General features: G+C 43.2%; 1 protein-coding gene across 1 annotated transcript in view; it reads right to left on the reverse strand.

The window, feature by feature from the left end:
- Positions 1-823: 823 nt before the first annotated feature.
- Dcdc2 (doublecortin domain containing 2) overlaps positions 824-25751 on the reverse strand; it is a 150816-nt gene continuing 125888 nt past the window's right edge. The window contains exons 8-10 of the mRNA XM_052156997.1: positions 18931-19031; positions 4731-5033; positions 824-1291 (exon numbers count right to left, since the gene is read on the reverse strand). Of these exons, the coding sequence (XP_052012957.1) occupies positions 1187-1291; positions 4731-5033; positions 18931-19031 (509 nt within the window). The 3' untranslated portion in view covers positions 824-1186. The remainder of the gene's footprint in view (positions 1292-4730; positions 5034-18930; positions 19032-25751) is intronic.

A 25751-nucleotide genomic window follows, 5' to 3' on the forward strand; every position in this document is an offset into this window, starting at 1 on the left:
ACCTCACAAGGTGAATGCATGTTAGTTTATCCATCCATAAACTGAAATCAGGAGCTATGGAAATTTTTCAAGTTTTTCCAACAATTTCCATCAGATGGAAATATATATATATGAGAGAGAGAGAGAGAGAAAGAGAGAATCTGCTTGAAAAGCTAAAATAGTCTAAAAGTCTGCTTGAAAGTCTAAAACCTTATGAGATACATGGGCAGATAGATGAACTGACAGACCAACAGATGGATGAGTAGATGGATGGATGGACATAATCTCTCTAGCAAGGTGACAGCCATGACAGAATATAGCCAGTAGCTAAGGAGCTGGATGGTCATAAACTGTTCTGCTTCTGCTTTCTTTTTTGTTCCTTTGTGTGCAATAAAATGTTCATTGTTAAAATCCAGAAAATAATTTAGTATTAACAAATATTGGGTTTTCCAGCAGCATACAGGAGAAGGAAAGGCTTTGTTCCTGGTACAGACACAATGAAAACAGACCAGTGAAAAGTCCACAGGACATCTAGATCACACTGTCTGGCTCCTGTCTGTGAGTATGCCAGCTATAACACACGTAACATGAGTCACCAAGGCGTTCTGGAAGCATTTCCTGTGCCCAGGGGACACCTCAGGCTGTGTTTTGACTTTGCCCAAGGGGGACCTTGGCTGGAGGAAGAAAGGGATGTCACTGGCTTCAGAGTGTTCAGATCTATCTCCATCTCCAAATTATCTCTGAAACTAAATTGCAATTTGTTCAATCAATCATTTATTGCTTTAAGAACATAATACATGTTTTTCTTATTACCAATTCTTTAAAAAGTCTATACGTTCCTAGATAAATGCTTTACAACAAGCTGCCAGTATTCTTGCTTCCAAGTCTATAATAAAGTATCTAATGGGAGCTAGCCCATGTCTTTCCCCTTTACAAACACAGGTACCCAACTGCTTTCCTAAGGTGCAAATCCCCTGTCTCTCTTATTTTGTTCTTCTAAAGGAATTTTTAAACACCTGTCATAAGCGTAAGTTACTGAGTTACAAATGACCTAACCCTTCCTTTCATGTAGCTTCTATTTTTAAAATGCAACAGGTAGGGCTTCCACCACATTGCCACATTCTACATGAAGAGATGCTGTGCTCATTATTCAAGTATTATAGCTCTGCATCTTCTCGCATCCCTTATATTCTCTGCTTTAAACCATCTACGCCACAGCAGAAGAGGCCTTGTTTGGTTCATTGTCTTCGCTCTCTTGTGGGCTGGTGACTGTCACTTCTGGTCTTGGCGGTCTTTGAGCATCCAAATCAGCCTGGAAGAAAAATAGACCAAAGATAATTGAATAAATCTTACATAGATGTCCCATTTGACCATATAAGTAAGTATTACAAATGATCCATTGTCTTCCCTGGTTTCCAGTCAGCCATTTCCCCCAGATTGCTACTTTTAGCCCCTTAGTTGGCTGATGCTTCCTGTGACCATACTCCAGGATGTGGTTTAAAAGCACAGGCAGGGAAGATGTGGAGGCGTATGTCTCTAATCCCAGCACTTTGGAGGTAGAGGCAGGAGAATCGGGAGTTCAAAGGCAGCCAGAGCTGCATAGCAGGCTTGAGGAAGCCTGTTTCCAAAAACTAAAACAAATAAATAACTTGATGACGCGGAAACACAGACTCATCTCTTATGCCGCAGGGTCATTTTTCTCTCCCCCTCTGCATCTCTTTCCGTTTTTCTCTTCAAATGTGCATTTGTACTTTTCAGCTAAGTGTTTCCGGAGGATGGAAACAAGAGCATGCCAGTCTCACTAACCCCGTGTGCTACCCCTCTGGGCTTCCCTCAGAAGGCAGGTTCAAGTGCCACAGAGTGTCAGTGTCCGGCAGGGAAGGGCAGGACATAAAACCAAAGCAGGGAGGCAGCTTTTCTCCAGGAACAACCATTGTGCCTGGCACATCCCCTGTTACCAACGACATTTATCACATTTATAATTCATCTACCCATTAGGCTGCTGCTGAGATGTGAGATGAGAGCTGGCTAGTGTTCAAACTAGAGCCCATGAAATCCTGGAGGCGCCACAGCCTCACGAGGGGCCCTCAGTCTTAGGGACAAGAGCAGCTCCAGATCACTGAACTCCATATCCATGGTTTATGCTTAAAAATAGAAAAGAAATATATATGCATATATATATGTATGTATATTTGTATGTGTGTATATATATGCTTGCATGAATGTATATATGCATATGTGCATGCAAGTCTATATATAGAAAAATGCATATATATATACACTTGTAAGTATATATGTATATATAAAAATTTATGAGTATATATGTATATAGATATATATGTACAGATATGTGTGTGAATATATCCATGTATGTGTATATATGCAAAGGCATTTCACATATCTATAAAAGTATATATGCCAGTGAATATGTATAGATGAATGTATGCCTACATATACTTATGTGTGTATATATGCATGTGTATATGCATGTATATGTATTTAGGTATATACCTATATATGTATGAATTTGTATGTTCCCAGATCTGAATTTTATTTCACATTGCTTCCTTATGAAGTATCTCAAATGGTGTCTTGAATATCATATACTCTCATAATGTCAATAGATGGTAGTTGCTATTGTGTATCTGTCTTCTATTTCCTGATGCTTCCTACATTGTCAGTTTGTTATCATGGATTGGTGTCTGGCTCTTTTGCTATTTTTATTTGTCACATTGCATAAGAACTGTCACATGTGACAAAATATTACATGTAAACTGAATTTTTAGTCATTTGTGAGTAAAAAGTCCTTTTATAAAGTCCATTGTTAACCTCTAATTTGCAGTACATATAAGTTTAGATGTTCCTACACTTGGTATACTTAAAGCATTTCTGTGTGTGTGTGTGTGTGTGTGTGTGTGTGTGTGTGTGTGTGTGTTTGTGTGTGTATGTGTGTGTGTGTACACAGGCACATGAGAGTAAAGATAACATATATTATCACTGCAAGAAAGGAAAGAATCAAGAAGATTCAATCTTCTTGTGAGTAACTGTTCCACCTTAGAGATCTGATTGGTCCTTAAGGACTCCAATGAGCCAGTCACCTAAGCACCAAAAATTGAGTTCCCTATATTACATACCACAGACACCCATGCTTCAGACCCTTACCAAGTTATAGAACCCTGAACTTAAGTGATGCCTAATTCCTATCAAAAGCCCACTTTTCTTATTTAGATTTTAAGTTAATTTATTTTAATTGAAAAAACTATATATGTTTATAATGTAACATATAATGTCCCAAAATATAAGTACATTGTGGAATGGTGAACTTGAATTATTAACATCAACATTACCTTTTCTCTCAGTAGAAATAGAAGTACCCCTTTCAGATCTTCAAGTATAAACGCACGTTCTTAGGGACAATCACTAGACTAGACTACACAGCTCCTGAACTTATTCCTCAGAACTGAGATTTTCTGTTCCCCCGACCCACCCCTCAGGCTCCATTACCCATCATTCTACTCTGCTTCTATGAAGTCAGAATGCATTTTTATACACAGGAGCTCAAACAAATCCTGATACAGGATTTGTGTCAGGTTTGTTCCGCTTAACATTTGTTCATCTGACCTTCTATGTTGATGCGAATTACAGGAAGAATTTTACAAACCATGTATTTTGTGGAGTCTAACTAGGTCACAGACTGAATTAAGCTAAACCCCTGGAAGATTGCTATAGTAGGGCTCTGTAGGAAGACTAGGGCTTCCTACAGAGCCCTACTATAGAACTGCACTTTGTTTTCATGCTGTACGCTTTCATCAAATGCTACAACAGGGAGCTTTGTGAAACCTGCTATTGTTGCCATATACATGGCCAGGAGGACTATGCTGAGCTCCACATGAGAAATTGTGTTCTGTATGTGTTACACAGCCACTGTGGCAATCTCACCTTGAGTAAAGATAGCATGCAAGACATGCCCAGTGTTTTCCTCTAGATGAATAAGATGCTTGCAGGAGTGTACAGTAGAATGCAGACAGCCTTAGACTGACTGCTAAAGCCCGACCATGAGAGCACTTGGCACCACTCTGCTGTTAAACTTCCTCTTGTGGTTTGCATTGAAACAAACCAGTAATGGTACTGGATGCTAGATTAATCTCCTTAATGCTGGCTAAACAACTAGACTTTAATTTCTGTGAGGAGCAAAGAAGCTTTGGGGAAGGTCCGTGATACTCTTTAAATTAGTTCAAGGTTTCACTGAACTCAATCCTATTTTCTAGTTTGTTCTTCTTGTGTCTTACCCTGGTGGGTGGGAGGGTGGCGGATGGGTGGGAGAGTGAATGAATAGACTGATGGATGAATAGGATGGATGGATGGATGGATGGATGGATGGATGGATGGATGGATGATGGATGGATGGATGATGGATGGATGGATGGATGATGGATGGATGGACGGATGGATAGCTGGGTGAGTGGATAAATAGGTGGATACATGAATAGGCACGTGGATGGGTAGATAGAGGACCGAATGAGAAACAGATATGCAAGAGAGTGCTTACTAATCAATTGAAACAAGTAAAACTTAAAATTAATTAAATGGCACTCAGCATTTCTTACTCTGCGATAAGGAGTTTTGCTGCAGACTCTAATTGTTTGGCTGATTTCCTAAATTCATTTGACTACTTTTCTAAGCACATGCATGTATGTGTGAACATGTGAACACTCATTTATGCACAAAAAAGCTAAAAACAATAGACATACCTCATCTTGTCCACTGTTATCTCCTTCAGCCGTTCCTTTCTCCTCCACTGTTGGTTGAAGCTCCTCAGTGACCTGGTCCAGTTCCTCGCCGTTCTCTTCGTCCGTGCCACCATTTACCCGGGAGGGGCTTGCCTTCTTCTCCCTGTGGTCTGAGGTTCCTTCCCCCTCCTCAGGGGCATCAGCCGTTTCACTACCCCCTCTGTCTTCAGTCTCACCATTCATTGCTGAAAAGTCTTCCTTCTGGCTGGCATCTTTGCTTGTTTTCTCTCCATCTTCTTCCTCGTCAACTATTTCTGCTGGCCTCTTAAGAAGCAAAAGAAACAATGGGTAAAAGAAGTGTAACAGGGCTCTTCTGTAGCACAACATAGAATTGTGGCCAGTACATTGCAGTCAAGAAAAACCTCCTCACAACTGCGGAGTAGTTTGCAGGGTATCCAGTGTTTATGGTCACTGATTATCTGAGAGGAGCCTGTGAGTCTGGGCTTGTTCCACCTTACAGGTAAGACAATGAAGGCATAGAAGAGAGCCTGGCATAGTCCTGATGGATGAACTATAATCTGAACTGTGCATGCTATGGTTCTAGCTCATAACCCATACAGCAGGCAGGAAACCAAACAACAGGGTCCTGGAATAATGGCTGCCTCTATAATGTCTGACCCAGAGGAGCAAGTCAGGTTATGACATTGTTCTGTGGAGACTGTCCACCCAGCCTACAGGGGAGGGAATTACACTAGAATGCAAACTGGGCTTTTCTAGAGAGTTTTAGGTTTCCACACTGCCTCAGAGTTGAGAACTTATCTGTAGATGCAAATTTTTAAATTCTATAAACTCATATAAAACTTGTATACGGTTAATGATACCCAGTTCCTGTCAAATGCCTATTTTCTACTTCTGGTTTGACTATATATTAAACATGCAGTTAACAATGAAAAGAAAAATGTAGTGTTCCTTAGGGAGGGGGAAAACCATAGCCTGTGTGATCATACCAAGGTTCGAGTCAAACCCCAGCTCTCAGCACTTGCTATCTGAGTGTTCTGACCAGGAGGAAATCCATAGAAGGCAAATACCAGGCAGAAAGCAGAGTCGGGAAGGGTGCAGACCCAGTGACTGAGAATGAGCAAAACCCAGTCTTCACTGGAGACGTGGCAGCTTCCATCACACACACACACACACACACACACACACACACACACACACCCTCATCTCACCTCTCTCAACAGAGAGCTAACAGGAGTAACTGTGACTTATACCCTGAAGCCATAAAGAAGCATTGGTAAAGGAGAAGGTAACATTGTCATCAAAACAATGAGGCAAATGTGGTGGCCAATGCCTATAGTCCCAGCACTCAGGAAGTAGAGGAAGTGTGATCACTAAAAGTTTCAGGGCAGCCTGATTACATAACAAGTTCCAGGCCACTGAGGCCTACATAGCAAAATCTAACTCAGAAAACACATATGAAATTAATAGTAATAATAATAATAATAATAACAGAAATATGTGAAAATTATTATTTCTATATATTAACTATGAATAAACTGAAGAGGAAATTACTAAAACAATTCCATGTACAAAAACATTAAAAAGAAAACATACTTATGAATTAAATCAATCAAAGAGATGGAAACTTGTACATGATGAAAAACACCATAAAATGTTAAAATGGGGATACTAAAGAATGCAAGTATGTTCCACACTCATGGTTTATAACACTTGAGTTCAACAGAGAAAAGCCCCCCAACACAATCTACTGAGTCAGAGAGAGACCCCCCCCAATGGTACAAAAGCTAGTTTCTTCACCGTGAGTAACTTCCTGGCCTTGGGACCTCAGTATGATTCTCCTTACATAGATAACGTAATCACAAAAAAATAGAGGGAACTCTCATAATTTAATTGTTTTCACATGCAAATGCAGCCCTTGCTTCTCCAACTGCTCCATAGTCTGTTGGACCCATCTAAGTGGGGGCAGGGGAACCTGTTTCCCCGACATCTGGATTTGTAATTAATCATTAATTGTAAAATAAGAACAGGATTCCTTTTTTAGATTTTTTTCCCTCCTCTTAGTCTTGACACTCTCTTCGACTAATTCCCAGAGGTTTAATTTTCCTCTGTCACAGGGCTGGTGGGCTCCCCGGTATCTTACGGTCTAGTTCTAACTCCACACTCTGGTCCACTGCCATGGTCACCAGCGCTGGGTCGTCAGCATTATGCTCTCGTCTCATTATTTCCATTAGACTTCCCCAGCATGGCTACTTAGTGATCATCAAATAAACCCACAGCTGCATAGCACAACTTAAAGAGAGGCAAGATTGGGATACTGAAATAGCAATTTGATCAATTTAAATAAGATGGTAACATTAGTTAAAAGTCTTATAATCCTTTAAAATACTCTGAAACTGGAACAAAACTTACTATTACCATGACACTGCCATTCAGGGAAAAAAAAGACAAAACCCACTGCTCTGACAGATCTGTAGTGAATAAGTGAAAAAACAATGTGCTTTTTTTTTGGTATAAATGCCTTTTAAGCATATATTAATTATTAAAGATGTTCCTAGTACATACATCAATTAATCCATTCCAGATCACCCAGCTTTACAAGCACACACACACACACACACACACACACGTGTGCACACACATACAGTTAAAACCTAAACTGTGGTAAGGTCCTGCAAAGAAAGGTGCCCTCCTCTATATGATGATAGTTATCCAGGGCCTCTTTGTGTAGCTGATTTATCCCAATTGAAGCATTCACTTCTGTAGAAGGGAAAGAGGACCATAAGACTCAAGAAGGTAGCCATACTCTAGACTCAGGGAGCTCAGAAAGTTTCCAGTCCCCTCTGAAGGTGAGGATTGCAGCTAGACTGTGGGGCAAGTGGACCTTGCCACAAGACAGAAGAACTGGTAAGGTTGAAACAGGTCCAAAAGCCGCAGGAAATCTCATAATTGAGAATATCAGGCGTTGGAACCAGCTCCCAGCCAGGCTCTACCTGTCCTGGACTTAACCATGACACCTCGTTAAGAGGACCGTGACAACCGGTCACGAAGCATGAAAGCCTGGAGCTCTCCGTGCTAATGAGGTATCTGTATAGGCCCCCAGTGTTTAGCTAATGAGCTTTCTTTCAGAGGATCCCTCCTCAGAAAGGTATTTAATCCCTGGCTCACCCTGAGTAAGACTATGCATTCACGTCGGTCATAAATAAAGCAGTTTAGACAAGCTAGGACCATCTCCATCAACAAGAATCTGCCTAAATCTCCCAGAGAAGGCCTTCTCTCTTCCAGCCCCTCCATACTCTTGGCGCTCACCCAGAACCAAACCGGATCCCACCCCATCCCAGATTCAGTCATCCCTTTCCTGCCTGGCGCATAGGCAAAAGGCAGACCTGTGTACCACCATTCTAAACTCCTTGACATCCCGAGCTCTGGGCACACAGGAGATTGAGAACCATAACATCCATCCCAGATCTCACTGTTTCTCATCAGGAAGAATATGTCCAGCATCCCTGCAAGACAGGCATGCAGCCTAATAGTGGACCAAGTGAGACCACATAAGAGTGAGCCAGCTATAATGCGCGCTCAGGTGGCTTCTTCCACTTGTCTTGCCATTGAAAGTTATCTGATAAAAAACTCTAGTACAGGGCTGGGGCTGGAGCTCAGTTGGTAAAGTGCTTGCCTAGCAAGCTCAAAACCCTGGTTCCAAGCCCCAGCACTGAATAAAATCAGATGTAGTGGAGGATGGGTGACACGTTTCTTTTTTTTTTTTTTTTTTTGGTTTTTTTGGATTTGTTTCCCACCCCCCCCCACCCCGAGACAGGGTTTCTCTGTGTAGCCCTGGCTGCCCTGGAGCTCACTCTTTAGACCAGGCTGGCCTCAAACTCAGAAATCTGCCTGCCTCTGCCTCCCAGAGTGCTGGGATTACAGGTGAGTGACACCACCGCCCGGCAGGTGACACGTTTCTAATCCCAGCACTCAGGAGGTAGAGGCACAGGAAGCTCAAGGTCATCTTCAACTATATGGCAAATTTGAGGCCATCCTGGAATACATGAAACTTTGTCTCAGAAAGGAGTGGGTGGGTGAGAAAAAATACCGACCTTACACTATTGTGTGAACAAAATCATTTCCTAAGGGCTCACATAGAGGTATAGACTTTTTCATTTACATAAAGACAAAAAGTAGCTTTCAGATTAAGACACTTGGGACTACAAAATGGCTCTGTGGGTAAAGGTGATTGCTGTCAGGCCTGAGGGCGTAAACTCTACCCACGGAATCTATATGGTGGCATGGCATAACTGACTCCCGCAAGTGGTTTTCTGCTCTCCACACTTGTACTGTAGCACACACTTGTCTGTGCACATACACACAAATAATTTTAAAATGTAACGAAAAAGAGATTAAGTCACTCAGTGCTAGGCTTTCCCCTTCGCGAGATTAGAAACAGCTAAAATGAAAAGTGGCATGTGACTTAAGGTCGTTTGGGATGGATGGGTACAATGTTCAAAAGCTAATCAGCCTCCTTCTCAGCAGCACTTTCAAGAGCTCTGGAGGACACTTTTGGCACTAAAGTTACAATCTCAAAGCATACTTGTTTCCAGACTGCTGTCTGCTTCCTAAAGCAGTGGAGATGTAGGCCAGGAGGACCATAGCAAAGGTCACTTCCTGAAATCAACAGCGGCAGCTCTTAGGTAACAGGGTGTTCCACGTTGGTGTGGCCATCGGTACACAGACCCAGGCAGCATGCTGCTATTCTCAAAGGATTTTACAGTTCACTTCCCAACACACTACCATGATTATCCCCAAGGCAGAGAAAGAGACAGAGGGAAAGTGTCCCAGCTTTCTGGGACCTGAGATGACAACACCTTTCAACATCATAAGAGATAAAGAAACACAAGTTCCCTCTGAAGACACAGCTAGAGCTCCTGTCTCTGCTTCCAGGCAGCTTCTCACTGGGGATGCCTTTTATAAATGCAGGCATTAAAAGCCGACTCCACCCCTCACTCTATTACCACCAGGACCTTTTGGGTGGCATGAGATCAGAGCTACTCCCTTCTTTCTCATAGTTTCAGACTAAACTGTATCTCTGGCCTCCCTCTGCAACTCATAAACCTATGTTAGAGTCCCCTCCCCCCCCCAAACTGGGGATAGTCTCTAAAGAAGGGACTAGGTTACGTTGTAGTCCTGAACCCCATGTAAGGTAATTGTAGAGACAAAGGGAACTCTGAGTGAGGACCACAAGGGGACAGCCATCTGCAAGCCCAAGATAGGCCTCAGGACATCCAGATCATCATCAACTTGATTGGAGGCTTGCAGCCCCCAGAACAAAGAGAGAAAAGATTCCTGTGCTTAAGCAGCTCTCATCGTGGTTCTTTGTGTTAGCAACCCTTGTACACACTTCCACTACCCAAGTACTACTCCCTACACACACACACACACACACACAGGGGCCGGAGGAGATCTGTAATTGAGAAGAATAGATGGAGCCTTTCCCAGACTGAAATTTTATATGAGGAGAATCCTCTGAGAAAGAAACACACAGAAAAACTCTTAGTCCACTCCCCTGTACAACCAGTGCCCGAGCTGCTCCCTGTCTGTGCACAGACAGTGCATCGTTCCCATAATCAGCACAGCCGCTCCGTGAAGCTGCCTGCCGCCTCTGGGCAGAATCGCTCCCAGCTGGGCACCCTCCCCATGTCCTGTTTCCATTAGGACTCTGTAATCCTCTAACTGTAGGTCATACAGAATTAGTGAACACAATTGCTAACCAGGCAAAGAGCCTCTCCCCACCTCCAAGATACTGGCGTGGATATCGAATGATGGGAGATGTCAGTCTTCTCTGGGGAGACCCCTAGAAATAATTCAGCAGAGACCTTCTCTTATTCATCTCCAGCCCGCTGGGGCAGACTAGTGATGTTCGTAGACTAATGAGATAAAGGGTTAACCATCACCTTGGGAACGCACGAATGAAGAGGAGAGAGACGCACATTTATCAAGCTCTCTCCTGGTGCCTGGTGTCATGTTCTATGCATCTCATATGCATAATGGCATCCACATTAACCTTCAACAATGATTCAAGAATAATACTGTTATTATCCTAATTTGCAGATATGGAAGAAGACAGAATTCAGTAAATTTTCCCAACCACTTCCTGAGATGAAGAGTTTAGAGAGCAAAATAGAATTCCACTCTGAAGCAGTGACTTCAACTTGAACATCAGGTTCTGAGTCAGAAGCCTTAGCACTCAGTACCTGGCAACACCTCCACTGCTGACGTCATCTCTGATGGATCCTATTGGACACTCCACCACAGAGTTCTAGACCACATGAGCAGTACGCCTGGTCACAAACATGTCACATCAAAACAGGCATTCTAGTTGTGATGACACCTCTTTAAAAGAAAGTTACATTTTTATCCCAAAACCTGTCAGCCTATTGGTTGGGATCTGGAGAAAAATAAAAGAAATGACTGTGGATGGGATAATTTTGGGTCAGGAACACAGACGTGAGCACAATGACTTGGAAAGAGTTTTGCCCATAAGTGCCTGCGTCCTCTACCCAACACATCAAATTTTAGTCAGTTTGTGACTCAATTTTTTTCAGAAAACAGGTTTTCATATAGAAACCGTTTCTCCCGGGATTATACATATCCTGAAATTTCATGATGAGCTCATGCCTATGAGTAATTGCATGATACTATACATAAGGCACAACTGTGTTTCACAGGAGTTTAAAGATTTATTCCTTCTACTCTATTTGAAATATCCATCACATAACCAGGAGTGCAGAAGTCATTTAAACCTCTATGGTCCCAGCCTCCCAGGCTCCTTGGCATTCATTCAGAGCACATGAAGTTAGTGGGTTACAGAAGTGTACATACAATACATATGTGTACAGTCACAGATACCACAGACTCGTGAACACAGAGCTCTGCATAGGAAAATCAACTTTTGCCTTTTTAAAAACACATAATTTATTAGTAGTATATTATATATTGCATAATATATGATGTAATACATCTTAGTAATTGTTCGTAATATTTGTTAGTAGACTGGCTATAGCAGATTCCTCTTTTACATGACACCAGCAATGGCATTTTGAGTACATGTTGGTCAGATCTGCCCACAGAACATCTTATTATTTAGTTTCTCACACTCTGAGCAGGCACTTGCTGTGTATGAAAAGTTGGGAAAAGTCTGAGGTTGTTATCTCTGGCCACATCCTCATAGCATTCAGGGTTTTGGCTGATTCCTGGCCCACTGAGATAAAAGTGCCCTCATTATAGTATTCACATCACCATTTGTAAGGTTCAAGTGCTAAGATTTCAGATATCGAAAATACAGAGGATTTTCTAGTCCAGGTATTCTATCTAATCCCCCTTTCCTGAACAGCATTATTCCCACCCTGAAAATACCACTGAAATACCAGAGAGAAACTGGGGGAAACTTAGGGCCTGACTCAATAAACATGGAGAGCAGCTGTGCTCCCTGGGGACTACCCACCGCAGAGGCAGCGTGGATGTGTGCAGGTCTGGTGCTTGTGGTGAAATAGAAGGTATTTCTGTGCTTTATGGCAAAAGCACTAGCAGTGAAAGTACAGAAATTATCATGCTTGTTTTTATTTCTGTTCCCATGGAAACTAAAATCATCTCCTACCAAGTTGAATGAGGTATTTGGAAATAATCAGTTTCAATTTTTCATGATAGCTAAGTACTGCTTCCTTGTTCTCTGCTTTCTGGCTTACTTTCATTGAGGAGGGAGACTGACATTGTCTGAGGGCACAGAGACCACAGTAATGGTGATTATCCACAGAGGCACGAGCCCGGGTCCAGCTGAGGCTGCCACTGGCCACCAGATATTCACCCAGGCCCTGGAAAGTTCTGAGCTCCTGTAACACCCATATGAAAATGTAGTTTACCGGAAGTATCTGGGTAGTGTGGGATTGTGAAGTCATCATTGAAAGGGGAAAACAGTAAGTTTTCTCATTTTAAAAGTAAATGTTGGTTTTCTTTCATTTTCATGGAAATCCCCGCAGGGTACATTTTAATGTTTAGCACCATTTCTCTCAATTAAACCCCAATCTACAAAAATGGATTCACCAAGAGCCTGATTTCTGGTGAGCCGACAGGAGGTTAGGGGTCCTGCTCACCCTCATCCTGATGCCCGCTGTGTCTGGGATGCTCACAGCACCTGCAGGAACTTGATCCACTGCACACCTGTGGCTAGGACACAGAGTACCAATGAACTCATGGTTCTAATTCCTTTCCTTCTCGAAGGCTAAGTGGCCCTGTGCTCAGGCAGGAGATGGGGCCAATTATGGAAAAATCAGAAGCTCCCGATCTCTACACTCCCTTCATGAGGGGTTCGAAGAGAGCCATAAACCAGAAGCCAGCGCCTTGGACTCCTCCTGTGCCAACAGCAGCAGTAGGTGCTGTTTCTGTGGAAGGATGACTCTCTCTAATGAGGATTTTGTTTCTTCTGTGACAAAATAAAAGATTGTATCCCTTTGGTTCTAAATGTTTTACACTTCTGCTTAGTAAATGCACTTGATTGAAGAGGAGTCAAGGTTATGTTCCTGTTTATGAAAACTGGATACTCGTAGGCCCTGCCTCTTGCTGGGTTCCTGGGAGAAGCTGCAGGTAATTGCTAGTCATCTCTAAGAAGCAGGTAGAGTCAGTGATAGACCAAGCCAGGAAATCTGACGGTTCACATTTCAAAACCCATGTTTTCTGGATATACTTCTGGGCTGGTTATAGAGTCGTTAAAACAGTATTGCATTCTGGGGAGGTAAACAGTAGTCACAGCTGAAACTATTACCCAAGGGGCTGGGCAGGCAATATAAATGCTTAACTTGGGACAAGTGTGGGAGAACAGGGAGAAATGGCTGAAAAATATGTGGCATGCCAACAGATGCAGGCGGGCACTGTATACTCCAGGTTGGCCACTAACCACCTCCTGGGGAATCTGGTTATAGGACATCAGCTCGCCAACCTAACTCATGGGGAATCCGGTCATAGGCCATCAGCTCGCCATTCTAACTCCTGGGGAATCCTGTCATAGGCCATCAGCTCGCCATCCCTAGCGTAGATTAAATGACAGTTTAGGATGAAAGGGACTTCTGGCTGAACACTCTAAATTGAACATTATGCTTTGTTTTGCCCCCTGACATCTTCCAAATGTCTCTCCAAAGTATAAATAAAAGGAATTTTTAAAGGAATCCATTCATTAAAAAGAAATAATAGCAACAAAAATTGGGATATAATAAAGTCAATGACTGTGTGTCCAAAAAAGATTAGATGTAAGAAAACTCAAATACAGAAAAAGGAAAGGTAAAGAATGGGTACATGCCCCTTGTACCAAAGCCAACTAGAATAAGTCTCTTGGTAAGAGTCCAAAGTCCACTCTTCACAGTCAGGTCCCCACTGCTCAGCACTAGGCTCACACTAACAAAGCAAATACCTACAGCACGTTCTCATAAAACTCAGAAGAGCAATGCTAAAGCTACCAAAAAATAGGGAAGTTCTCTCTGTACTACTGCGAGCCAAGTACACTGCCCTGCATCTCCCTCCCCCACAGCAAACTGTGCCTATGCAATGTCATACACACACACACACACACATACACACACACACAATCCATCTAGCACTAAGGCAGAAATCAAAACAGAAAGACAAAGAAGAAACCTCCTAAGAACCACACTAGAAAAAATGAAGTTTGAAACAGCAGAGCTTCAGCATTTGGAGAAAGGAAGATGTCACATCCAAGAAGCAAGAATAGTATGCTATAAAAAGAACACTCGGGTTGGGGAGATGGTGCAGTTGTTAGAGTGGCTATTTCACTAGCATGAGGACCTGATTCAGAGTCCTGGCACCCACTTAATAGACAGGCACATATGCATCATCAACCTAGAATTGTGGGCAGGGGGAATCAGAGACTGGAGAATCCCTGAGGCTCGGTTATTCAAACTAATGTGCTCCAGGGTTAGTGAGACACCTTTGCTCAAAAACAAAAACAAAAACAAAAACAAGGCTAACAGTGATAGAGACACCCAAAAATCAAACCTCCAGCTTTCACATACGTACTCATGAGTACATTCATACAATCAAGTGTATGCAGCACAGGCATACACACATAGACAAAGTAGGGGAAAGAACATTCAGAAGTCTGAAAGTATCTAGAAGTTAATGATATGGCAACCCAGGTGAGAATAGCAGCAGGTTGGGCTGCGAGTATGTGACACTGGGAGAGTCCCTGCCAAGTAAGAGCAGGCACTGAGCTCAGTCCCTGGTGGGGTATATCTGTAGGTGTGAACTGCATTTTGTATGTGTAATGTAACCTATATTAGATACATGTATGATAGATCCTACTATACCTAATCATCTTTTCCGCTCTGCGTCTCTTTGGATTGTTTCTTAGCTTTTTAAAAAAGTCAAGGTATGTCACAGAAATACTGAAGTTTAAGAAAGGAGACTATTAAAGAAATAATTCAACATTTCTTCCAGAACTAGAATTGAATACTTCCAGAAGAGAAGCACAATGAGTGGCCAGCAAGCAAGAAGGCCTCCATAGACGCTCTCTGAAAACCAGGAACAGGGAGATGAGCCCAGCAACAGGGAAGTGCTAATCACAGAAGTCAGGAAAGGCAAAGTTATCAAACTTCTCCCTCCTGAGTGGGAAGCAAATTGAGCAGGGTTTTCAAAGTCCTGAGGGAAGTCATGTGACCCTAGAATTTTACACATAGCCATACCGACGATCAAGTTTGAGTAGAGAAATCAAAGGCTATCTTCAGATATGAAAAGCTTTTCACTGGGGCTGTAGCTCAGTGGTAGAGCACTTGCCTTGTGTGCATGAGGCTATAGGTTCAAAACGTCTCTCCCACACAATATGCCTCCTATGGAGTGTTTCTCTGACTAAAGGAAAATTGATTCCACCTTCATTTTGTGTGGGAAACTTTCCTATAATAAAGGTTTAGTCAAGGAAAAAAAGACATGGAATCCAAATAGAAGGACCCATACACTGGAGAAAACACAAGAAATTCCCAAAATAATGATAAGGAAAATAGCAGGCCAGTCTGAGAAGCCTATATGTGCAGAGGCAGATAAGTAGCTTCGGTGATCACAGGGCTTGGGAAAGGGGACGAGAAAGATGGCAGAGTTATAAACTGTACAGCATGAATCAGGAAGAGGCAGACCCACAGCTTCAGCAGCAGGTACACAGAAAGCTAAGCAAAGAGTCATGGCCAAGCGGGGGAGGCAGGAAGGTGACAGTGTGACTGGAGTCTACACAGAGTCATCCAAGAGTAACATCCAGTGAGGACAGCCTGCAGATCCAAAACTAAGCCAGCAAAAGTCACAAAATTATACTAGAAATAAGGGCAAAAGGTATGCTTGTATATTTGGGTTGACTTGTTATGGCTAGGAGGGAGGAGGGAAGAGATAGAAGGGAGGAGGGAGAAGGGAGGAGCATTCGAATAACCAGCTCCCACAGTCATTGGGTAGGTAGAAGGTTTAATAAACAATACCTAAATTGTAAAAAAAAAAAAAGATAAAATAAAACCAAGAGATTAGCTCCATAATATTGGAGATGACAGGATTATTTTATGTATGTTCAAGGCCATTCATTATACCAGCATCTTTGAGAAGACAGAGAGAGAGCATGAGAAGGCTCAACAGGGAAGGCGCTGCTACCAAGAATGAAGACCTTAATCCCTGGAACCCACATGGTGAAAACAATACACATACAATGAATACATACACATATGTGTCTAGACATATGTGTATATGTGCAAATGTATCAACATTTACATGTACACATATGTGTGTATGCATGGAAAGTGAGGATGTAAGATCTGTCTGCCGAGCGGTCAGCACAGTTATTCAGAGCGGAGCCATGCAGGTCTCAGCCCTTAGCAGGCTCCTGATGAAAGGTGACTGCTGTTTGAAGCACACCACGGAGGGGTGTGGTCTCCAGAGCTGCTCGTACCATCATGGAGCTAATGCCACTGTCGATAATTGCTCCACACCCTCACTGGCTTCACACAATGTTCAGTTAAAGCTATCTAACATACAGAAGGGGCTCTGACATCAACTGTAACCTGTTGCCCACTGTGGAACAAACACAACTGTGTGGACCAGGGCAGAAGGCAGCGCGGAGGAGCCTCTGCCGCCGGCCATCTTTCCTCCAGGTCCTTCTGTCTCCTGGGGCTGTTCTTGCCCATTGGTTGTGTCCCTCTCACTCCCCCTGGCTGCATCCTTCTAATAAGAAACCAGACACTGAGATGCAAGGCTGATCCAGTGACACAGAGACCCATTCTCCCTCCCCACAGCCCTCTCTCCAAACCACACAACACCTAGGCAAACAGATGCCCCTCACAATGCACACATTGCTAAAGAAGAGGTTTTGACTTTAGAATATAAATTAGTCTTAGCTTCTACAACTAATAAATTTTGTGCATACATGATTACTCTTCTTTGTCCGAAAATATAATATTTAATTATGGTTTCACAGAAGACTTAAAATTCTGTTTTCTCCCAGGGAAAAAAATAACTACAACTGGGGCTTATGAAAAATTATTAGTGAGAGCAAATCCAAGGAAATAAATTGGATTTTTGAAATCTGTGAAGTTTAGCACAACAGGCTTTTCACTGGGATGAATGTATGCAGGGTGTATGGAGAGATAATCAGATGTCGGTCTCACTGCCACCTCCGTAAGACAAACACATGTGGGAAGATCATGGACCTGCCTGATTGGGAAATTTGATTTTATAAAAGGAAATAGTCACTGGACACATGGCAATTCCTAGTGACCTCTGCCTTCCTCCAGAGTCTCACACTGAACCACCTCTCCAGTCATAATTGTGATGATCATATTAAAAAGTGTAGCAGGGAGTCTTTTGTTAATTTATTTCTTTTGGAGATAGGCATCAGTATTTTTTTTAAGTTCTCCAAACTATTTCAATATGGAGCCAAGCTTGAAATAGCAAAATAATCTAATATGTACACTGTATGGTACCAGGTACCAGTAACATAATAGTTAAACAGGCTGCTACATTATTTATAATCTTTATAATGCAAATGGACTCCTGTGTATAAACTCATTTTAGTACATACAGTGGGACTTTTGAAGCTTCATTGTATTATTAATATGAAGTTTGCTAAATCTTTCAGTATAAAAAACAAAAAAGTGAAGGAAAGAAAAATACCCTGCAATTCATATAATTCAAATTTAATATTCAAATTTAATAAGGAATGACTATAAACAAAACAAATATATGAAAGGGTCTAGGGAGCTGGCTCAGTGGATAAGAGCCTGCTATGCAACCATGAGGACCTGATTTCAGATGCCCAGAACCCACGCGAAAGGCTAAGCATGGCCCACGTCTTTGACCCAGTGCTGAGGAGGCAGAGACGGGTGCATCCCTGGTGCTTGCCAGCCAGCTAATCTACGCAAACCAGTGAACTCCAGGTTTGATGAAAAACCCTGTCTCAAAAATAAGACAAAAAACAACTGAGGAAGACTCTCGGTGTCTACCTCTGACCTACACACACACACACACACACACAGAGAGAGAGAGAGAGAGAGAGAGAGAGAGAGAGAGAGAGAGAGGTTTGCACATATGTGCACACATAAATACATGTATAATTGGCTTACTTCTTAAATTCAGCCAGAATTAGCATGCCTTAATTTCTTCTGTTAGCACACCTTCTTGTGACACAAATAAGTACATTGTTCCCCTGGCCTAGGAAAGGAAATTACTATACACACAGACAACATTTGAGTTGCATTTATGTGAGCAACTCCTTTACAAAAGAAAAACAAAAGAAAAGAGAGAAATTTAACCACAAAAATATTGAAGACCCTGAAGGAGAGAATACTATGGCATTAAAAAAAAAAAAAAACATGTTTTCTTTTAAAAAATGACATTTTCCTAGATTAAAATTTCCAGCCAATGCTTCTTTTTTAAATCAGACTTTGTCTGTGGGCTGGCTGCTCACATCCAGCTGCCTGTTTTGTCCTGATTATCAAGAACATGCCATTGCGACATTAAAGAGAGGCAGGGGGTGTCTTCTGGAGGGGTGCCAAGAAGAACTTGGGGTACTGTGTTATACTTCTAAAGTCATCTGACCTCTTAGCACCTGAACACAGGGGGCGGGCGTGAGGAAACAAGGCTGTGACTGCTGGGCTCCGTGAACGTTTAGAGGCAAGATTACCTGGTCCACTGGGACCTCAACCTGGGTGTCTTCGTCTTCTTGAACTTCTGCTGCCCCCCTTGTTTCAGATCTCTCTGCTCCAGCTTTGAAAATGCCTTCATCTGTGGAGACAAACCCATGTGGAAAAAAAATCAAAATCCAATCGTGACATCGTGTGGCTGAAAGCTGACATTACAGTAAAATCCCTGAAGAGGAATATAAGTATTTCAGTTCCTAGGATTTAAAGGTCCTGGGTCGCAATCATTCTGCTTTAACTGAGAGAAGGCCCAGCAGCCAGAGTGAGGCTGCCTTTGCCTGGGGAAAGCAGAGCTCTACTGGAACGCCTGCCTGCCTGCCCACACATTGCGGCTGACTGGTGGCACCCGGTAGTCAAAAGCCTCCTGGTTGGACCCCAGTCCCCTCCTACCCAGCAATCAGTGACAATGTTCCCTATTTTACTGTACATTAAAGAGTTTCCATTTCCCTGGAGAACGCTATGCATTCGATATAATGTAGGTGAACGATGCTCTCTATTCAGAGTAGGGAAACGTGTTTTTATTACAGTCCGCTCATACATACAGTGGACTTTTTGCATCCCTTCAGAAAATCAGCATGCTTTAGCTTTGCAGATTTCTACAGGATTTTCACAACCTGCGGCTTTAAGCTCTGACAACAGAAGAGACCTGAGCCCCTGGGGATCTAGGCTAAGCTTCTGCAACTAGCTTCCCTTTGCAAAGCAGCAATCTCTGTTGAAGAACTCTTAATGTCTCCCCTCCCCCTCCAGAGGCCTTCCTTTTCCCTGTCCCAGGAATCAAATCCTAGAGCCATCTGTCATTCTGTCTGTCCGCTTGCTTCCACACAGATTTACTGCTTCAGCCACCCTCACAGATGTCTTCTTTGTCTAATTTTTAAGGCTCTCCAGGGATGGAAATGTTACTTTTTTTTTTTAATTGGTACTCTACTCCAGTGTTTGATTAACCCTGCAGCCTAGAAACTCTTCCTGTCTTTTGTCTTCTGAATAAAGGCATGGTTGATAGAAAAATTACTTAATGCATGACACATGAGTAAACACACAATGCTAAAGTTCTGAGGTCAACCTTAACTACCTGCAAAATGTATGTTCACATTTGTTGTAAACATACACAAAACACCAACACTATAGTCTATGATATGAATGAGATGCAGTTCCTAGGCTGGTATGCACATCACTGGGATGCAGTCGGTAGAGCACTCACACTGATGTAATCTGCTCCCTGTGTCTGCTTACAGCCCAACAAAGCAGAGAGACACTGAACACCTCAAAGTTGCTCAGAGGTCAGAGGTCTCATAGGTAAAAGGGCAGCAGCACATAGGGAATGTGAAGGGAAAGACCCAAGGGAGGAAGAGGAGGGGCGTGAGGTGGGGTGGGAACTCAGGCATGGCTGACATTGCTCTCTTAGATTACAGAGCTACAGAGGGTGAGGTGGCAGATGCAAGAGACTGTAGCTATGACTTACTCCAAATGCTGGGCTTACTTACAAAGAGACACCATGGGGGATACTCTAGAATTTATCAGTAACAGCAGAATTTGTTCTCAGAACTCACGGGCAATGGACATGTCCAACTCTCTCAAGCAGAGTTACGAATTGTTGACAGATATATTCTAAAAAATATATCAATCCCCTTCCTGCTTGATGCCCCCTCCTCACATGCTGCTGCTCCAGACACTTTGTGGGTGTTTAGTCCCTTTCCAGACCGTCCTCCCTGAGCACAGGACAAAACTGTATCATCTCCCTCCATTCATGGAAAACAAGTGAGGCTGGGGATGGAGCTCAGATAGCAGAGTGCCTGTCCTGTATACAGGCAAAGGCTCCACCAGCTCAGACAGCAGAGTGCCTGTCCTGTATACAAGCAAAGGCTCCACCAGCTCAGACAGCAGAGTGCCTGTCCTGTATACAGGCAAAGGCTCCACCAGCTCAGACAGCAGAGTGCCTGTCCTGTATACAGGCATGGGCTCCATCCCCAACAATGCGTAAACTGCTCAAAATGATGAATACCTGGAATCCCAGCACTCCGAGGATGGAGGCAGACAAATCAGAAGTTCAAGGTCATCTTTGACTACACACTGAATGTAAGGCCAGCCTGGGACATATGAAATACTATAACAATTGAAATGATCCTTGGATGGCAAGGGTTGACCTTAAAGACATACAGCAGAAATACACGTCACCAAGATCCACGTTGAGATGAGAGACACCATGGAGGACGGGGCTGGGGCTCATGTGTCGGTGAGTGGAGATGCTGAAACTGTTTCCACTGACATCAGGGAAGAGGGCCGAAGTGGAGTAGAATGTCTACCAGACTCAACAGAAACACCAGAAGGAAAGGAGAGAGCCCACTGGGATGCTAATCCATTCTCATTATAAATGTTACCAAGGTGGTGGTGCTATATACTCCCAGGGAATATGCATTTTAAAAATAGAGTTGTTATTCATTTTGAAATAACATGTATACAGTATGGTAAAGTCAAAAGATGAAGGAAATACCTCATAGTCTGGAGACAGCTGTCAGCGACATTCAACACCCTTCTCCTCTTACTCCTCCTTTTCTTCCTCTTCCATTCTCTCTCTCTCTCTCTCTCTCTCTCTCACACACACACACACACACACACACACACACAAATAGAACTTGAAATTTATAAGTCACTATGTACTTTAAAATTATAGCATGAGCATTTATCAAGACATTAAGGGTTACTTGAAAACATTAAAATATGGTGAGACTGTATCATAATTAATAAACCCTACAAGTGGATACAGATTGTATCTTTGAACAGAGAGGGCACATTGCCAGAAGTTGACTGATGTGTAACTGCATTGAGAAGATGCCACTCTGGAAATCAGGAAGCAGATCCTGGAGGCTCAGCCACCAACGGCGGAGATCCCAGAGGCAAGTACTACCTCCCTCTCTATGTACACAACAGAAGCAAATATCTCTCTTCGGAATCCTTGTTTTCCAAGAGTAAGCCTGGAGCACTGTACACTGTTCACAGTGAACATTTATTGAAAGTAAGGTGAAAAACAGCTCCGGCTTACTCTCCTTCTCACATGACAATCCCCTTCCTGCTTGATGCCCCTCCTCATGTGACGCTGCTCCAGACACTTCGTGGGTGTTTCCTCCCTTCCCACACTGTCCTCCCTGAGCACAGGACACAACTGTATCATCTCCCTCTGCAGTATGTCACTGGACTCCCCTCCTGCCTCTTGCTTAAGGAAAACTCACGTTCTTATCTCCCTCCCCACCCCATCTCTTACCATCTGAGTAATCATGCCTTCAGGACCATCCTGTATCCCTGACCCTCGTATTATATATCTCTCCCACTTCTCACTCCTTTACCAGAGCCTCCCTACATCTGCCACAGCTGCATCTCCTGTCCTAGACGATGTACATTAGCAATGTGTGTCTGGACTGTTTCATAGCCTGCATCACCATGTCCACTTCATGTTCTCTGTCTTGTCCTTACAGAAGTCCCTGTGGCCTCTAACCCTCAGTTCAAATCACATTCAGTGTTAATACTCTATAAAGATCACCACCAGTGCCACTCCTGACCACAGAGCCAACAGAACCAGTCATTCCTTCCCTCCCAGGAAGTCATCGTCTCACAGTCTTTAGCCATTAATCAGTGTTTCCTTTATCAGTTTCTATTTCTTACTCTGTTTTGGTCCCTGATGTTCTACAAATCATTCAGGTGGAGGTCACCGCTTTTGTCTTTACAAGTCCTATTGCTACAATGGCTGCCTCCAAACAGGTTCTGAGAAAATGTTTGTCAAGCTAAACTGACAGTACCAAGTACTATGTAAACACCAAACTCTGGTCTACAAATGCTATCTATAATAGAATTTCAATGTGCATATACCTGTGGGAAAGATCAGGAGTCCATGTCCACTTCAAAAGTAAAAGTAAACATATATATGTATGTGTGTGTGTGTGTGTGTATACACATACACACACACATATACAGATTTATATGTCTTCTGTGAAATTTTAGGTAAATAAACAATAATATGACATGTCACGACTTTTTCTGATATCTTTATTGCTATTTAACTTCCTCACTTTTCTCCTGTATTTATTTCCCTAATCAAAGCTCCCCTCCCGCTGTTCTCCCTTCCAGCCACTTCTACCCAGTTATTCTCCATGGTTTAAATGAATCTTCCCTTTTGGGCTGACAGGCATGACAAGTCCCCGTTGACGCTGTCAGTCAGATAGATGACTAGAGGTCAGGGAGGAAGGCGACACTAAGAGCCACAAATGGAATGCCGGAGAAGACACACGTCATGACAAGGAAATCAAACTGAACACTCTTCTGGTTTTAACTCTGCTGTGGATTTGTCTCCTGGGGGGAGAGGTGGATAAATACATAATAATGTAATTGATAATGAAAGTTTAGCATACAAATGAAAGTCCCATGACTTCAGAATAGCTATTCTATCTATACCTTTTCTTTGTCTTTTTTCTTTCTTTCTTTTTTTTTTTTTACAAGTTCTCCAAAATAAAGTTTTTTTGGTTTTGGTTTTGGTTTTGGTTTTTTAAGACAGGGTTTCTCTGTATAGCCCTGGCTGTCCTGGGACTCACTCTGTAGACCAGGCTGGCCTCAAACTCAGAAATTCACCTGCTTCTGCCTCCCAAGTGCTGGGATTAAAGGTGTGTACCACCACTGCCCAGTCAAAATAAAGTTTTAATTAAAAGACTAAAATACAAATTATTTAATTTGGGCTGAAGACATGACTCAGTTTACATAAGCATAGAGATCTGAGATCACATTCCAGCACCCATGTTAAACACATAAGCAGGAGGGGGAGGGGAAGTGGAGGCAGCAACAGCAGCCAGGTGTGGCGAGGATCCCTGGGCTCACTACCCAGCTAGTTAGCCAAATCAGCGAGCTCTGGGTTCTGTGAGACACACACACACACACAGGGGCTCACAACTCAGCTAGTTAGCCAAATCAGCGAGCTCCAGGTTCAGTGAGACACACACACACACACACACACAAACACACACACACATACACACAACCAGGGGCTTACTACCCAGCTAGTTAGCCAAATCAACGAGCTCCAGGTTCCGTGAGACACACACACACACACACACACACACACACACAGGGGCTCACAACCCAGCTAGTTAGCCAAATCAGTGAGCTCCGGGTTCAGTGAGACACACACACACACACACAGGGACTCACAACCCAGCTAGTTAGCCAAATCAGCGAACTCCAGGTTCAGTGAGACACACACACACACACACACACACACACACACGTCTCAAAAAACAAGGTGGGAAATTCTTGTGAAATGGTGAAGTGGTGTAAAGAATTGGGATTGGGGCAGGGGCAGAGAGATGGCTCAGTGGTTAAGAGCACTGACTGTTCTTCTAGAAGTCCTGAATTCAATTCCCAGCAACCACATGGTGGTTCACACCATCTGTAATGAGATCTGATGCCCCCTTCTGGTGTGTCTGAACACAACTACAGTGTACTCACATACATTAAATAAATAAATATTTTTAAAAGAAGAATTGGGAGTGGGCAGCTGTGCTGCGTCCGAGCATGTCATACAGTTTCCCTTTCCTGCACACACACACACACACACACACACACACCTTCATCCTGTCCCCAACAGAAACCCCACTACCATCTTGTGGCTTTGTACTTCCTACATCCTCTGTCCCTTTCCATGTGATGAGTATTCTGTTCTCAGAGAAGCACCCTTCACCGCGATGCCCGCAGCCCGGACACAGTGTCTCCTCGCTCTCTGCCTGGCACTCATTTGTTTGCTGAATTCCTATCCTTCACTTCCTCCTAAAGCAGAGAGCAGGGGTGTGTCCACCTCCCTCCCTTCTGCCTCCATCGAAGAATAGAACCCAGCATAGACATCAAACAAGATTGTTGGAAGAATGATTGGACACTGAGTCACCTTTGTACATAAGAGGAGCCAACCACTTAAAAACACACTGTTTCATTCTCTGTTCTAAATAGCCTTTCTCCCAGGCTGGCCACACTTGGTAGTATAGCATTTGTACAGAGATGGGGTCAAGAAGATTGAAGTGCAACCTAGACTGGGATGGATAAATTACGTCAAAGTCTAAACAGTCATCACCCTGGACCTTGCCAGATACTGGGAAACTGTGGCCATCTTACACTGTTTGCAACATAGAAGTAAGTCTTCACGGGCTGACTCTGATGTGAATCCAAAGTGGTTATAATGGTGCCTGAAGGTGAAAGGGGGAGCCAGAGAATGGTCCAGAAAGTGAGAGAGAATCCAGGTGTTCTCGCTGGCTTTGAAAGCAAAAGGGAGCCCTCAGTAAGAACACACAGCCTCTGCGAACCAGAAGAGCCCACGACACAATTCTTCCTTTGATTTTGAGCCCAGTGAGATCTGTGTTGGAAGTCTGGCTTCTGGAACTATAGTACCCTCGGTATTATTTTGGGCCAAGTATGGGGTCATGTGTTATAGCAGCCAGAGGTAGCTAATGCAGCATAGGTCCAAAGAAAACCACCCCACTCTAATTCCAGCAGAAATCTGCTTTGCAAAGACAAGTGCAGGAATCTCAGGCCCTCATCTCCATCCACTATACCAGGGGCACAGTGGGCAGAAAACCCTTCCTTAAGCCTCTGATTCTTTGCTTTCTTCCCACAACAGTGTTATTCCTGCCTTTCCCCCTCCCCTTCAGCATGCAAATGTCATCGCCACTGCCAGAAGAAAAGATATTCAATATTTTAATGTTCCCTCTGCCTGAAACCTTTGTAATAAAAGATGTTTGCTGAGAAACTGAGGAGCAAGGTTGAACTCGATACACAATAC

This window comes from Apodemus sylvaticus, chromosome 14, assembly GCF_947179515.1.
Source record: "Apodemus sylvaticus chromosome 14, mApoSyl1.1, whole genome shotgun sequence".
Classification (NCBI taxonomy): Eukaryota; Metazoa; Chordata; class Mammalia; order Rodentia; family Muridae; genus Apodemus; species Apodemus sylvaticus.